We start from the raw sequence: 15,093 nt of genomic DNA, 5'->3' as shown, positions 1-15,093 counted from the left end.
GTACATTTCCATACATACATACACCTATATGCAATTCTGTCACACTCCCGCACTAACCACCTCTCTCTCTCTCTCTCTCTCTCTCTCTCTCTCTCTATAAAGCTAGACCCTCGCTACTAATTCTGCCTCCTTCCACATTCCAATCCAATTCACAGGACACAAACAATGGGCAAGGTGAGTTCAGAGTCACAAATTTGCCTACCCCCTTCAAGGAATTCCCAACTCTCTCTCTCTCTCTCTCTCTCTCTCTCTCTCTAATGATTTGTTCTTCTTGATGTTTGGTTACAGAAGAAGAGCAAGAACAACCAAGGCGAGAAGAAGAACAGCAACGATGAGCAGCAACTGCAACCGCAGCCGCAGCAGCAGAAGAAGAAGACCGAAGACAGCGAAGGAGGAGGAGGGAAGCAGGACGACGGTCTAACCACCGCGGTTTTGAAGGTCCCCATGGACTGCGAATGCGAGGGGTGTGCTACTAAGATTAGGAGGTTCGTCCGAGGAATCCAAGGTTCATTTCTTCCTCACTTCCCTTTTCTTGCTATTTCCCCATCGGTACTATGTTATTTCCACGTCCTCGTTCCATTTTTCTCGTTTTTCCTGCAATCTCGACCATCGGCTCTGTTTCTATGCAAAAACAGATGTTTACTTTGATCAGTTTGATGTGTCCCTAGCATTGTTCATCTGTTATTACTTCCGCTTTTTTTCTGACCCATTTTGTTTGCTCGCTGCGGGAAACGTGCTTTTTGACCTCCAAAATTAAAATTACTTTCCGAAATAATTTATTTGAATTTTTGTTGCATCATTTTAAAAACCTCAGTGAGTTTTAATTTTGAATTTAAAAGCTAGAAAAAAGTTTGAATTATTATCCTCTTTTTCTTTGAAAATGTTTGAATAATTATACCGGAGAGCACCTTTCGGAGGAATTTATCAAAAAAACAAAGAATAATAATAATAATAATGGAATGGAGGACCTTTTGCTGAGATTCATGTCTATGTCAACGGTATTTTTCTGCTCCCAGAGTTTTATTTCAGTAGTTTCGCAAAACATCTAGTATTTTATTTATTTTGTACTTGTTTGTGAGGTGTTGTCTTCGTTTGTTGATATGCTTTGTACATGTGTACGAAGGTGTTGAAACCGTGAAAGGAGGCGGTGAGTTAAGCAAACTGACGGTGGCCGGGAAAATAGATCCGGTGAAGCTCCAAGAAATGGTTGAGCAGAAGGTCGGGAAGAAGGTCCAGCTCGTATCTCCGGTGCCGAAAAAAGACAACAAGGACAAGGACGGTGGCGGAGGAGGAGGGGAGAAGAAGGCGGAAGGGAAACCGGACAAAAAGCCAGACGAGAAGAAATCCAAAGAGGTAATGATGAATATTCCATTTCAAAATATAAAAACAAAACCAAAAAAAAAAAAAAACAGAGGTAAGTGAAATCATAGATGCTCTCTGCTAGCCTGCGCCTGTTTTACTACTTGTGTCTTCTCCCCCGTTGGATTCTGTTGTTTTGTCTTTTGCGTTGCGCATCTGGCGCACGTTATCTCACCCTCTGACGTTTCACATCATCGGTCCTTGATTCACTCATTCCAATATTTATTTACTCCATTTCCAATTTTCCATCGTGGTTCGGTAGTAGTAGCAGCATTATTTTTTAATTGTTAAAACTATTCCCATTTTCGATATTGGTTCAACTGTATTTATTACGAGCTGTGCTACGTGCACAGCAGCTGTGCACAGCGGCCGTTTTCTCCCGCCTCGGGTCGCACAAAGATGATCGGAGCCGCTCATTTTGTTCAAAATATGTTGTTTAAGGTTTCTGTAAAAAATGAGCTTCATTCGATATCGTTAGAGGCATTAACAAAACACCCAAAATCATTTCAGAATTTAGGCCTAAATTCTGAAGTGATTTTGGTTATTTTGTTAACGCCTCTAACGATATTGAATGAAGCTCATTTTTTACAGAGACCTTAAACAACATATTTTGAACAAAATGAGCGGCTCCGATTATCTTTGCGTGACCCGAGGCGGAAAAAAACAGAATCTGTGCACAGCTGCTGTGCACAGCATGCTGTGCATGTAGCTTTTCTGATTTATTACTGCATTTACTATCATTTTTTAGGTTTCCAATAATATACACAGGTTTCTAAAATCAGGGTGCTATCTTCCCGCTGGATTTTTTTTTTTTTTGTTTATTCGAAATTTTCGATGGACATGAATTCACAAGCATCGATCAACTTTAAACATAGTTGTGTCCGGAATTATTTGAATTGTATTTGTAGGCTTTTGGGATTTCGAATCGACATTTCGCTTACCATCCAGAAAATAAATAAAAAGAATGAGAAAACATTAGACAATGCACTCAAATTACTGGTGATGATGTGAAGTTTCAAGAATTTTCGACACTTCATTCATGTACCCACGTTACCGGTTACCTTTATCATTTCGGGGCACAAATTTTGGGGCGACCGAACGAGTTAATCCCAAGTTTTACGTTATTCAGTTGTCTAATAATTACGCAATTTTGTAATTATTATTATTATTTTGCTCAAAATTAATTGTTGTTTCTGTTTGAGATTTTCTCAGCCTCAGGTGACGACGGCGGTGATGAAGGTGAATCTGCACTGCCAGGGTTGTATCCACAAGATTCGGAAAACCGTCACCAAGACCCCAGGTGAGATCATTCCCCTCGTTTCGTACAAAGGTGGTGGTTTTCTTATTTATTCTTATTGGCATTTATAGTTCTGTTAATGTTTCATTGTGAATGGTATGATTAATTATTCGTCGTGATGGGAAGAATCATAAATTTTCATTTGAAATTTTGTTAAAAATTAATCGTTCATCACGATCATTTTTGGTGGAAAAAGAAAAACATCTTTAGTGAATAATTTTACGCGTGATTAGACGAAGAATGATCCAGATGAGTTTAGAGGGGGGGAAAAACATTACCCCTGGTTTAATTTAGGAAAAACTCCCCGAATTGTTAGTTACAGTTGTATTTGGATATGTTTCTTGTTTAACGGGAATTTAATGGCGTTTCAGGGTTCCAAGACATGTCCATTGACGAGCAGAAGGATCAAGTAACTGTGAAAGGGACAATGGACATGAAGGCTCTGGCGGAGGCACTGAAGGAGAGGCTCAAGAGATCGGTGGAGATAGTCCAGCCAAAGAAAGACAACGCGGAGAAGAAAGAGAAAGGCGGTGGCGGTGGCGGTGGTGGGAAGAAAGAGAAAGGTGGCGGCAGCGAAGAGGGAAAGACAGGCGGTGACGACGGAGGCGGCCAGGTGATGGAGGAGAACAGGATCCAGTACGTGCCGCAGGAGTATCCGAACACGTACATGTACGGGTACGGGCTGGGTTACCCGGTGGAGCAATACCACCATGCCCCACAAATGTTCAGTGATGAGAACCCAAATGCCTGCTCTGTTATGTAAGGGGTCTGATTAGCAGAGGATGGGAAAGTGGAATTATGCTACTCCATAACTATGAATAGGAAAGTGTAAATAACAGGTATTTAGTGGGTTGATGAACCATATGGGGGTTCATCTCTTCCAATATCTAGTTGGTTAAGAGTATTATTATTCAACTCGAGAGGATCTCTTTTGTTATAAACTACTCTGTTTCTGTGGGGGCATTAACTATTGGAATGGTGATGTTCTAGGTTGGGATGAAGCCAACTGTACTCAAATTTTGCTTTCATATCTTTGTGGCTATGGGTGTAGTGTAGATAAACCATGCAGCTCGCGAGCTTGGTCCGGCTTAGCTTATTAACGTTCGGCTCGTTTAGTTAACGAGTCGAGCTAGAGCTTGTTTATTAAACGCGACAAAAGCTCGGATCGTTAAATGATGTTCGTTTAGTAAATGACTAAACTTGATTTGTTAAGACTCGATTTCAAGATTTTGGTTCATTTAGTAAACAATCCGAGCTCGACAAAGTTGGTTTACAGCCCTAGTCAGCATAACCCATAAAGAAATACTACTAGAATAGTATTAGTGGTTAGCACGTTGTAGTATAGGTAAGGGCGGTTCCTCTTTATTTGTTTGATTAATGATGAAAAGAAAAGGGCTTTTGGGCTTTTGCAAAAAAACCCAAACAGAATCCCCACTAGTACGCGGAAACTTTTGCCAATTTTTACTCATCTGTGTATGCACCTTGTGAGACACTTCCCCTTTGCATCTAAGTTGTTTAATAAGTTTCCTGAACAAACCATTTTTATAACCCAAGCTACTCAGCCGGCCTCGTGCTTCTCGTTATTCTTGTTATTATTGCTATTGTTACTAACTTTTAGACATATTTGTCACACTGAGTTGTTTTTTTTTAACTCGCATTAAAGTTTTTATTTTTATTTTTCACGTATTTAATTTATTTTTTGATGTCAAAATGAAACAGACACTTTATTAATTTCTCAGATTTTCTGTCATTAAATTCGGTAAAAATGTGAAGCAATCAAGCAATAGGACCAGAGTTTATCCATCTAAAATCCTCAAATTTTTTTTTAGAAAAAAAAAGTGGAAGAATATTAGTTTAATTTAGCACATACTAATATAATTGTCATTTTTTTGCTGATCATTTAGCCGAGATGCAATTGACATAGCTGGGGGAATTCAAGTGCTTACTCAGCCTCTAAGGGCAGTCCAACCTATTTCCTTTAATTTGCATGGGACACTTTTGGATGTGGAACTACTACTAGTGTTATGTTTTAGTTTTTCTTTTTTCTTTTTTTGGGCTTTGGCCCCTTCTTGTACACACCCCCCCCCCCCCCCCCCCCCCCTCCCCCAAAAAAAAAAAAAAAAAAAAAAAAACCGACATAATATTCCATTTCAATAGGATTCATCCAATGAAAATTCTCAGAGACTCGTCATTGAGAGGGAGGGGTCCTACAAATAGGAGTAATAATAGACACAGAATATAAAGAGAGGAAGGACGGGGGCAAGAATGACATGCGCAACCAACATTTTATCAAGAGAGGCAATAAATAGCTCGTACCCGTCCCTTGGGGTAGTGTGTAAATGCATATATGGTGTGAAAGAGGAAAAACTATATATAGTGCTTAATTTGCTGGGTGCTCTGTTATTATTGTCCTCTCTTGTATGGCACGAGGCAGGAGGAGGAATAGCCAGCAAACATGCAGAGTAAGGGCAGCATTCACCCTGGTGGGAACGTGGGTGGTGTTCCTTAAGTGGAGTTCATACACCCTGTCCTGCACCACCTAATTCTTACTACCTTTTTCTCTTTCACTTTGGATCAGTACTTACTTGGACCACTATAATCTTATCTAATTCCATATGGACCATATCCTCTTGTACGCCGGCTTACAAGAACGCCCTTTCACAGACAACTTTTACTCTTATTGGAAGTTATAAGTAAGCAGTACATAAGCAGTGTTGGGGGCAAAAATAAGAGAATGACAACTTTCTTTTGAAGCAGCTAGTGCTGGCTAGGTTGTGTGTTCAAATCTCATGGAGCCGAACTTGAAATGGCAGAAGCCAAATTAAGCTCGCTTAGCGTATTCATCATGAGCTGGCTAAATCATGTTGCGAGAAACTTTCATAATCCGCAAAGCGGTTAGCTGATACATCATTAATCCACAAAAAACAATTAGGTGATATATATGTAAGAATAAGGTTTCGGGGGGCAGATGAAAAAAAAAAAATTTCACCTCGAATGTCTTTCTATTCCTTACTCAACAAATAAATGAAAGAGTAACTACCAATATTATTGCGTACCATGGTCAAAGAAGCAGCAAAACCACATTTTTTCAGATTGATCATGTACCAAAATCGAACACAAAGTAGTAATGCAACAAATTATCAAAGTGGAACCTAACTCTTTCACATCTCGAAATAATTAATCCAAGTTCAGTTCCATAAATTTGTTGAGAGTACTTACTAGAGGTATGCAGAGTTTTAACATTGAAGAAATCCTAGATAGCCTACCAAATGATCGAATTGCACTTTCTTCATGCAAATATTACTCTCAAGTCCTACCCGCTAATAAAAATAAAATTTGATAGCTTTGCCATTGAGCACCCAAACCCTTGTAATCTACGGCGTGGCCTCCGATCAAACCGTCTCTCTATTGCGCGGCCTCCGATGCTAAGAAATCACCTCCTCTCTCTCTCACACCGGCGAATCTACTCTAGCTCTTTGTCTCAATCAAACCCTAATTCTTTGAAACCCCTTGAGATCATAGCGATCTCTCTCGGTCTCTCTCCTTGTATTTGTGTGTGACTCGATCTCTCTCTTAAGCAGAATGAAACCCTCACACAGGCGGTGATATCTCCGTCGTTAGCAAATTTCAGCCACTGTGAACCTGATTTTGGCGAGATCAACAAATTCTGGCCATTTTTGGGTGAGTTTCAGGCACACTCCAATTCAATTTCTGATACATGGCAATTGGGTTTGCTGATCTGTCAAGGATCACTATAGCTATATGAGGTTCCAAATATACAACTCCATATAAAACTTTGCCATTTTTCATCTCCATCATTAATTTTCTGGGGGATGGAAAATGGCTATATAACCCTGTACAGAACCCAATTGGACTTGCTCATGTATAATGCATCATTGCATTCCACGTTACCAGTCCCATCCTATGACTTTTGATGCATTAATCCCCTCTCAACGAGACATTCAGTTTTATTGGTCTTTTGTGAAAAAAAGCAAAAAAAAAGGACCCACCATAAAGAAAGGGGAAAATAAAAAGAATAAATGAGAGGGCGAATTAATAGATTCCAAACTTAAATATAAACTTCTCCTTTAATCATTTATATTTTTATAATTCTACTAAAAAAATCCATTCAACTATAATATAGTCGTGCATGACAACTTTAAGTATTTGAGGTAGGTGACCTATTTGGTTTGGGTCTACAACTTTTTTGGGCTTAAAATAAGTAAGATTTGCGAGCTCTTGCAAATTTGCAATTATCCTAATTGTTTGGAACTTGCAAGCATTCAAAATTTGGAACTACTTAAGTTGGTTCGACCTTCTAGTCAAAAAATGAAAACTATGTGCTTACCAATGCATGGGAAGGTGACATATGTCGGTAACTCTTTGGCCAATTGGGTATAAAAAAATAATAAGTGTCTGTCCTTCCTGAGATCGCATATTCAAAGCATCCTAATGCCAAATATTCCAAAGTCTTTGGCCACTTGAGGAATTGTCCGATCATTAAATTCAAGACTTCAAAATTATTTAAAATGCTCGCAAGCTGAACCCAAACTTCCAGCTAAAAAAAAGTGACATGTCGGTCAGGACAAGGCAAGGAATATTCTACCTACTAAAAACGACCTCACTCTTCGGTCATTTATTCCTTGCAACCGTCCACTCACTATTTTAAATGAGATTTTAAGATAACAATTTTTGAAGAGGATAAAGTTTTTTGTTTGATCATTTGTGGCTCTTCTTTACTATTGTGATTATTTCTAGGGCTTAAGAGAATTTATGGAAAGAGAAAAACAAGAAAAGATATTACTTAATTCTTGTTTCAGCTACTACTCCATAGAGTTGACTGTGGACTTCTTGATTGGGTAACCCACCCCTGCCTTGTTTTGGGTGTTGTTGAATTGATTCTTGAAAACAATGCATTATTTTTTAGTTTCTGTTTTACGAACTAAACAAATATTTTAGAACGGAGATAGTACTTAGTTTATTTGATTCATAATCACATCAAATGAGTTGTCATGATAATAATGCCAATTACAGAAAATTCAACAGAAAATTCAACGAGTGACACTAATATCTTATCTCAAAAAGAATAAATATGGATATTGATCATCAATCATTTTAGCTATAATTTGATAGAAAATTTAAGGATACAAAGGGAAAGAAAAAGACTAACGGGTAATAGGAAAATGTAGTCAATCAAAAGGAATTAACAAAAGCCTGTGTTCGATTTTTATTTTTTCTCCTCTCAAAAGCCAAAGCATGGCTTCTTTTTCTTTTCGTACACCACTCTTTTTTTCCTTTATTTTTTTTTTTTTGGGAGATAAAGGTACGTAAAAGCCAAAGCATGTCATGTGGTCGTCCAAATCAACTTGATTGATCTAACTTCACTCAACTTTGGATTCGAAATACTTTCAGTATTTCTTCTCATGCCCAATCAATAGACAAGAATTTTGTACTGTGAAGTTTAAATATTAACAATATATTTGCATAAAATATTTTCCATGAAAAACAAAAAAGAAAGAAAGAAAGAAAAATCAAAATGCAAGCTCAGGGACGACCCAGGCACCAGGCAATTAAGACCAGTGCCTGGGGCCTCTAATTTGGAGAGGTCTCAATTTTTACGCATGTATATGTATGTATACTACAAATTTTGTCTTCTCAAAACTACTTTCATTGGTAAGAAAAAGTTCCATTTAGCCTAAGTGATTTAGGTAAAATACCCTTCATTTTTGGATCCTCTTTTCCCAACATTGATTATTTCATAGCGTGCATTACTCTTCCTATTTCACGTTTCTACATGATAAAATATTAGAATTGTAGACATGCACTAGAGATTAAGTATTCTTATTAAGAGATAGGAGATTATGAGTTTGTACATTAATTGATACTTAATTACACTCTTAAAGACCTCACATTAAGATTTCACCTTGAGCCTCCAATGAGGTTGGGCCACCCTGAAAATGCTTGCAAAATCAGTTTCCAGTATCTAATAAAAAAAGTAATATTTTGATAATGATCTAGCCATTCCCTAATCCAACCAAAATACAGAAAATAATAATTGGGTAGGTCTATTCCACTTAATTGAACTAATTAATTTTCCAATCTTATTATCCTTTCTTTAGGATAAAGTTTTCGAGCGTCATCGGAGAAGTACGTTCGTAAATGGAAAATTGAGATCACTATGGCCAGAAGAGCTCAATAAGAAATTCCACTTCAGCCCATTTGGTTGTTGAAAATGTTTGTGAAAAATGTAATCTCAAGGAAAGTGAAGCAAAGGAAATGAATTTAATTTCTTGCATGTGTTCTGTTGACAAAAAATCTTGCAAGAAAACTCAAATTTATTCTTTTATATGCAAGATCTAATTTGCAAGAAAAACGTTTCTTCTAGAAAACTTGAAATTGTAGGTCTCATAACTCTTGTGATATCTAATCACTAACAAGTTATAAAAAAAATAATAATAATAAATTATTTTATCATTCTTTCAAATCCTTTTCCTGTAATTGAACGGAACATTCGAGTTACTACTAACATTTATCAACAACGCCATGAAGGGAGAAATTGGTAAAAGTACATAAACATCTTTCAACTATTACTTTTTTTCATAAATACCCCTCACATCTAAAAGCGCCCGTGGAAACCCCCTCAACTTCTCTCGTTATCCAAGTGACACCCTTCCATCTCAAAATCGTTTGTTGGAAGGCCACATTGGCTTTTTCTGTTCAAAAATGCCATTTTACAACTATATACACCACCCCCCCCCCCATCCCATTTCTCTGTCTCTCTTCCCTTATTTTTATCTCTCTCCCTCTCTTCTCTGTAACTCCCTACTCTCGCCTTCCTCCTCCTCCTCTCAACCACTTCCTCAACCCTCCCTCCATCATTACCAAGACCAAACTCACTTTTTCCTCCTTTTCAGCCTCGTCCTCTCCTCCCTTGGCTTCAGAAAATTCGCCGCCGTAGCTCCCTCCTTCTCAAACTCCATCGTCTGGCGCGGCCCCGTCACCTTCTTTGCCCCCTCCGACACCTCCCTCCTCACCTGTGGCCCTTCATACTCCCTCCCCTTCTGAGAACACACCGTCCCAAGCTTCTTCTCCCTTCGCTACCTCCGCACCCTCCCCTTCACCCCCAAGATCAAAACCCTAGCCCTTGCCCACTGCCTCATTGTCACCTCCTCCACTACTAACGTCTCCAAGGTCTTCGTCGGCGGCGGCGAGATCACCCACCCTAACCTCTTCGACGATGGCCCCCTAATCATCCACGGTTTTCAGGGCTTTGTTTCTTACCTCTCCCCATTCTCCTGCAACATCGAACAAACTACATCGCTCCCCTACCCCCTTCCTCCCCCTCCCCATTGTCTCAAAACCAGATGTTGTTGGGGTTGTCGATTGACTCCCCACTCGCGACATCGTCGTTTTCCTGGCCTTCGATCTGGTTTCTTTGTTGTTGGATGTTCATGGCGTTGGCGTCGTGCATCGAAGGGAGGGTTGAGGCGATGGTGGAAAATAATTTTCTTTGCTATTGTTATTGGCGTTGCCATTGAATCTGAAGAAAATTAGATAGTTTTTGAACAGACTTGGGCGTTTTTTGTGGGTTTTGGATTTGGCTGCGTCGGAGAAAGAGGTGTAATCGGTCAAGAAAGGGAGAGAGACGTCAGTATGAGACGTAAAAAGGGTATATTTGTCATTTCATTCATTCCGTTAATGGAGTTATCGATTAATTCAATTTTCAGTAGTTAAGGGAGTCTCTATGGGCGCTTTTAAATGTGAGGAGATGTTCATGAGAAAAAGTGATAGTTGAGGAGGTGTTTATGTGCTTTCACCGGAAAAAATTTTCAGCACTAGGTGGGTATCACATGGTGTCCGCTCAGCACATCCGAGTCGTTCGATAAGATTTTGAACGGCTCAAATTTAAAGAGAGAAAGAGAAGGAGTGAGAGGAAAGAGAAAGTTTTAATCTAAACTGTCTAAAAGTATATTAGATGGTACCCGCTTGGCACATCCGAGTCGTCCAATAAGATTTTGAACGGCTCAAATTTGAAGAGAGAAAAATGAGAGAGAAAGAGAAGGGGTGAGAGGAAAGAGAAGGTTTTAATCTAAACTGTTCAAAAGTACAGTGGCGGCTCCAGGAATTTGTAATAGGGTGTTCAGAAATTACCTTAAACTCTACTGGTTAATATATTAACTAATAATATATGTATAAAATCTCATATAGTTGTATAAACAGGTCAAAAAACATAACTTCTATTCTTAAAAAATTAATTACCCAGCGAAATGAGAACTTAAAAATATATACTATTTTTTTAACAAAAATTTAATTTTTTTGAAAGTTGTATTTTGTAGTAGACAATGTTTCGAGAATGGAGGGGGTACAATTTTGCAATTGTCCTGAATGAGTTTTCATATTTTTTGCCAACGTTTCTCCAGCGTATTAATTAATCTACTAAAACCCATGTTCTTTAGTTTTCATATTTCAAAAGTTGGGGTTGACCTTCTCGAAATATGTTCTTTAGAATGAAATGATAAGATTTTCTATCATAGTCTTAAATTCAAAGGAATAATATTCGAGTAAACGGGATTTGCAATGTAGTTGAATGTTGTTAAAGTTTTGTCCATAATTTTGTAAGCTAACTAGACAAAAAAAAAAGGTTATTGTCATGAATGCGAAATTAACACTTCTAGACCATGAACAATAAAGATGGAGAGAAAATGCAGAGTATAATACTTACATCAATAGATTCTTCTTTTCACTTTCTTTTTACAAATTTTGTATTATGATTATGAGCTTTATTTGATGTAATGTGTAAAATGTTCAAATATGAATTACTTGAATTGATGAGCTGTAATTGAGTTGTGATTGAGTGTTCAATTAGTTTTGAGTTAGGGGTTCAATTCTTTTTGGGTTAGGTGCTTAAGACTTTTAGAATTGGGTGTTCATTGATATTTGTGCTGGGTGTTCAAAGAAAGGCTAACTCATAATTTTTATATGTATTCTAAGCAAAAAAAATTTGTTCGGGTGTTCAGTGGACCATGGAACCTACAACATAGAGTCGCCTCTGCAAAAATATATCGGACGGCTCGGAAATACTGAACAAGCACCACGTGAGGTATATCTGTTCGGCACTTAAAAATTTCTCCCATAAAGGAGCCTTGAAAACACAAAACCTGTCATGTCAGATTTTTCTTTACAAATCCTCAAATATCTGCCGCGTTACGTGCCTTGTACAACTTCATGCGCAAAAAAATATCTTGTTGTTCTTTCGGTATCGTTACGTGGTGCCCCAACACTTTTATCTATCTCACGTAGCAATGCCCCAACGTCCAAGGGCGGAACCAAAAATGTCTAAAATAGGTTGATGGATGGAGTGGGTTGGACTAAAATTATTTGGGCTAAAATATATATATATATATATATATATATAAATTTTTTGTTTTTTTCAAAGTTGACTTGTGCTACAACCCACTATGAGTATAGTTCCGCCCTTGCCAACACCCTTATCTGTAACACATTTTATGTGCGTTTCAATGCCAAGTGTATTGACTCTGTTAAATATGAGAGAAGAAATATTTTATTGAATTCGATGATAAAACTATACAATGATACCTCTATTTATAGTTTTATACAAAGGGAGGGAATTTAACTATAAAAGAGAATCATCCTAATTCTAATAAAATCATAATCAATTATAATTAAATAAATTTAAAAGAATCATATAATATCATAATCATATCAGGACATGATTATGATATTATATGATTACTAGTATATTCTAACAGAGACTCGATCCACAAAAATGTATAATAAATAACGATGTTGAGGCACCAAATAACGTGGCGGTGGTTGTGTGAGTGCATTTGGACGTGCGTTTTGGGGTGGTTTTACTTTAAGACTTTTTGCAGCAACAAAAAATAGTTTAGGACGATTATTGTACCATAAATGAGATCTGATTCATCGACTTCATGAAAACAACAGTACAGATGGCCAATCAGAGCCATCGTTTGATGGGAATTATGGGGCACACAAAGCCAACTTGATGTGCCGTACGTGGGGGGTGGGGTTTCTTAAATTGAAAGGGCTTTGGAAAAAGCAGAGGAGCCTTTGAGTGCATTTCTTTTTCTCCAAAAGCTCTTTTTTTTTTGTTTTTTCACTTTCTCATTTACATCATAGCAAAGAAAAAGACCAATCGGGTTAAATTATCGACTGATTGCTTTGCTTTCTCATTCACTCAAGTGTTGGAGTTGGATAAGGATCAAGAAACGACGAGTAAATAATTATGTCTCTGCTTTCGATTGGATTGAGCACTTGGGTTTTTGGCTAAAATATCAGGTTGCATTTTTATATTTTTAATGACTCGGGTGTTATCAATTTGTTCTTTGATGGTAGATTTTCTTTGGATGTACAAAGTTGATAATGCGTTTTTTTTTTTTTGAACTGTAAGTAGATAACGCGCTTGAGTTCTTAGGATAATCACAAGAACAAAGAAGTGAGATATTTTTAACCATTTATACATCTCTCGTGCTCCAAATTTTCCATGATTATAACAGCAGGGTTGGTCGGAGTGACACCGTTTTGCATATCCTTTAGTTATTTTCTATTCAGATTAATTATTCAGGTCTGTGCATTATTAATCTCTACCCAAAAAGGTACAGTAGGTGGATCACAACAGGGTGCCAACCACTTCTTGAATTTCTGTCGAAACAGGGGCACGAATCCTACCTACATAAATAACCTCTTTTTTCCAACTTCCGAAAGAAGCTTTACAGGGTAGCATGACGAAATAAAGCTCCGGGTAAATTGAACAATACTAATATCTGCGTCAAAAATGAAAGAGAATAAATTATTTATACCGTCGGTGTAAACATTTGTTTCCTTCAAATCAACTGCATTGCGCCACGTCACCATGTTTTATTAATTGGGACCACTATTTTGACACGTGTCGCGATGCAATTGATTTGGAGGAAACAAATATTTACACCGGCGGTGTAAAGAATTTATTCTCAAAATGAAAAAACCCACCTTTTTTTTTTTTTTGTTAAGCAGAAAACCATCCCAATTGTATTGATACGAGAAAAAAAATACAAATAAGACAACAAAATGAAACACGACAAAATATATAAAAGAAAAGAAAAGGGGCATGAAATCAGCACCGGTGCTGGGACCCATTGTCGCATTTGTGAAGGTGTGTGGAGTGATCAAGATTTGCGACCCACTGAAGCTCGTTCTCGCTGCAGGCTGAAGAATCGTCGTTGAATCCGTTGCAGATACCGTCATCGCCACTGAAGAAAACGAAGATTGAAGATGAATTCACAAGGTATCTTTCTTTCTTTGTTTTTATTTAATGGAAGTCGTTCTCTGGGGTAGTATACGGTATGTGGAGTACCTTTCAGCCAAATATAGTGTAGGTGGGTATTCAAATTTTGGAATTAATAGGTGGGGCCATCCAATGATCCATAGCTTAGGAAAATTTAGTACTCAAAGTGGGCCATGTTTTGTCTGCATTTTAGTACACTTGTCCTTCACAAAAGTGGTACCATATTTGGCTGTAAATTCAAAACCTGTAACATATCCTAGTCCCAAAAAATTGATAGCATTATGTGACATGTTTCATACATCAAGGCCATATTATGCATATACCCCATGTAATATCATAAATATGCATTGAGATTGTTTTCAGAGATTCTTCCTAATGTAAATCAAGAATACATGTTATAAGTATATATCTTTCATGAAGTCAGTCCGGACTTCATCCCAATCCCAATTATCAAAGTTTTGAAAGATCAACACAACACGACTTTGCATCCTTTAAGTAATTTAATCTATGAATGCAAGTAACTCCTGGAAAGGTTTACAGCTGTTAAGATCAGACATGACTTTCGAGAGACGAACAAATCCGCAGACCTATTAGCTAAAGCAACTCTTACTCAATCGTTCCGTTTTTAATTCATTTACCGTTGCACCTTTTCTATTGTTTTTTGGATTGCAACCTTCTGTATTGTTATTTCAATTGCAAGAAGATATTATAGAAAATAAATACCCCAAACTTATGATGTCGTAATCTAGTTATTTGCCCTTCTGACCGAAAGGAAAAATATCTTACATGACAATTTAAAAAGGTAAAGTTTGGTGATGTGCTCCAAAAGACTTTTAAGTATGACCGACTAAAGTATTGCTTTATGAGTTTAAAACAATAAAAGAGTTTTATCTACAAAAGACAAACTACAAAAAGAAGAAAAAATAGTTAGGAGAATGAAATAAAACTGTATTTAAATTCGAAGATTTGGTTTATATTTATTTTTTGCCAAACAAGATCTATCCTACCCTACCCGACCCAACCAATCACAACAAACATCAAACTTCTTTCTATAGGATTTGAGTTGAAAACTTTACGTGTGAAATGTTGTCTGACAACTGTTGAAGCGCCAAAAAAAAGGAGCAAAAACCTT

At 37.4% G+C, this 15,093-nt stretch overlaps 1 protein-coding gene across 1 annotated transcript; it reads left to right on the top strand.

The window, feature by feature from the left end:
• Positions 1–3,673, top strand: LOC131314952 (heavy metal-associated isoprenylated plant protein 3-like). Its single transcript, XM_058343951.1, has 5 exons — positions 1–174; positions 289–505; positions 1,124–1,353; positions 2,572–2,659; positions 3,028–3,673. The coding sequence occupies exons 1-5, from the start codon at positions 166–168 to the stop codon at positions 3,417–3,419; spliced, it is 936 nt and encodes a 311-aa protein (XP_058199934.1). The 5' UTR covers positions 1–165; the 3' UTR covers positions 3,420–3,673.
• The last annotated feature ends 11,420 nt before the right edge of the window (positions 3,674–15,093 follow it).

Source organism: Rhododendron vialii, chromosome 13a (genome assembly GCF_030253575.1).
Source record: "Rhododendron vialii isolate Sample 1 chromosome 13a, ASM3025357v1".
Lineage (NCBI taxonomy): Eukaryota > Viridiplantae > Streptophyta > Magnoliopsida > Ericales > Ericaceae > Rhododendron > Rhododendron vialii.
Note: the sequence above shows the minus strand (reverse complement) of the source record. Positions and strands in the feature narration are given on the sequence as shown.

Coding starts and splice junctions, on each gene's coding strand:
- LOC131314952 (XM_058343951.1), top strand. Junction 1,354..2,571: donor ACGAGAAGAAATCCAAAGAG/GTAATGATGAAT, acceptor AGATTTTCTCAG/CCTCAGGTGACGACGGCGGT. Junction 2,660..3,027: donor AACCGTCACCAAGACCCCAG/GTGAGATCATTC, acceptor ATGGCGTTTCAG/GGTTCCAAGACATGTCCATT.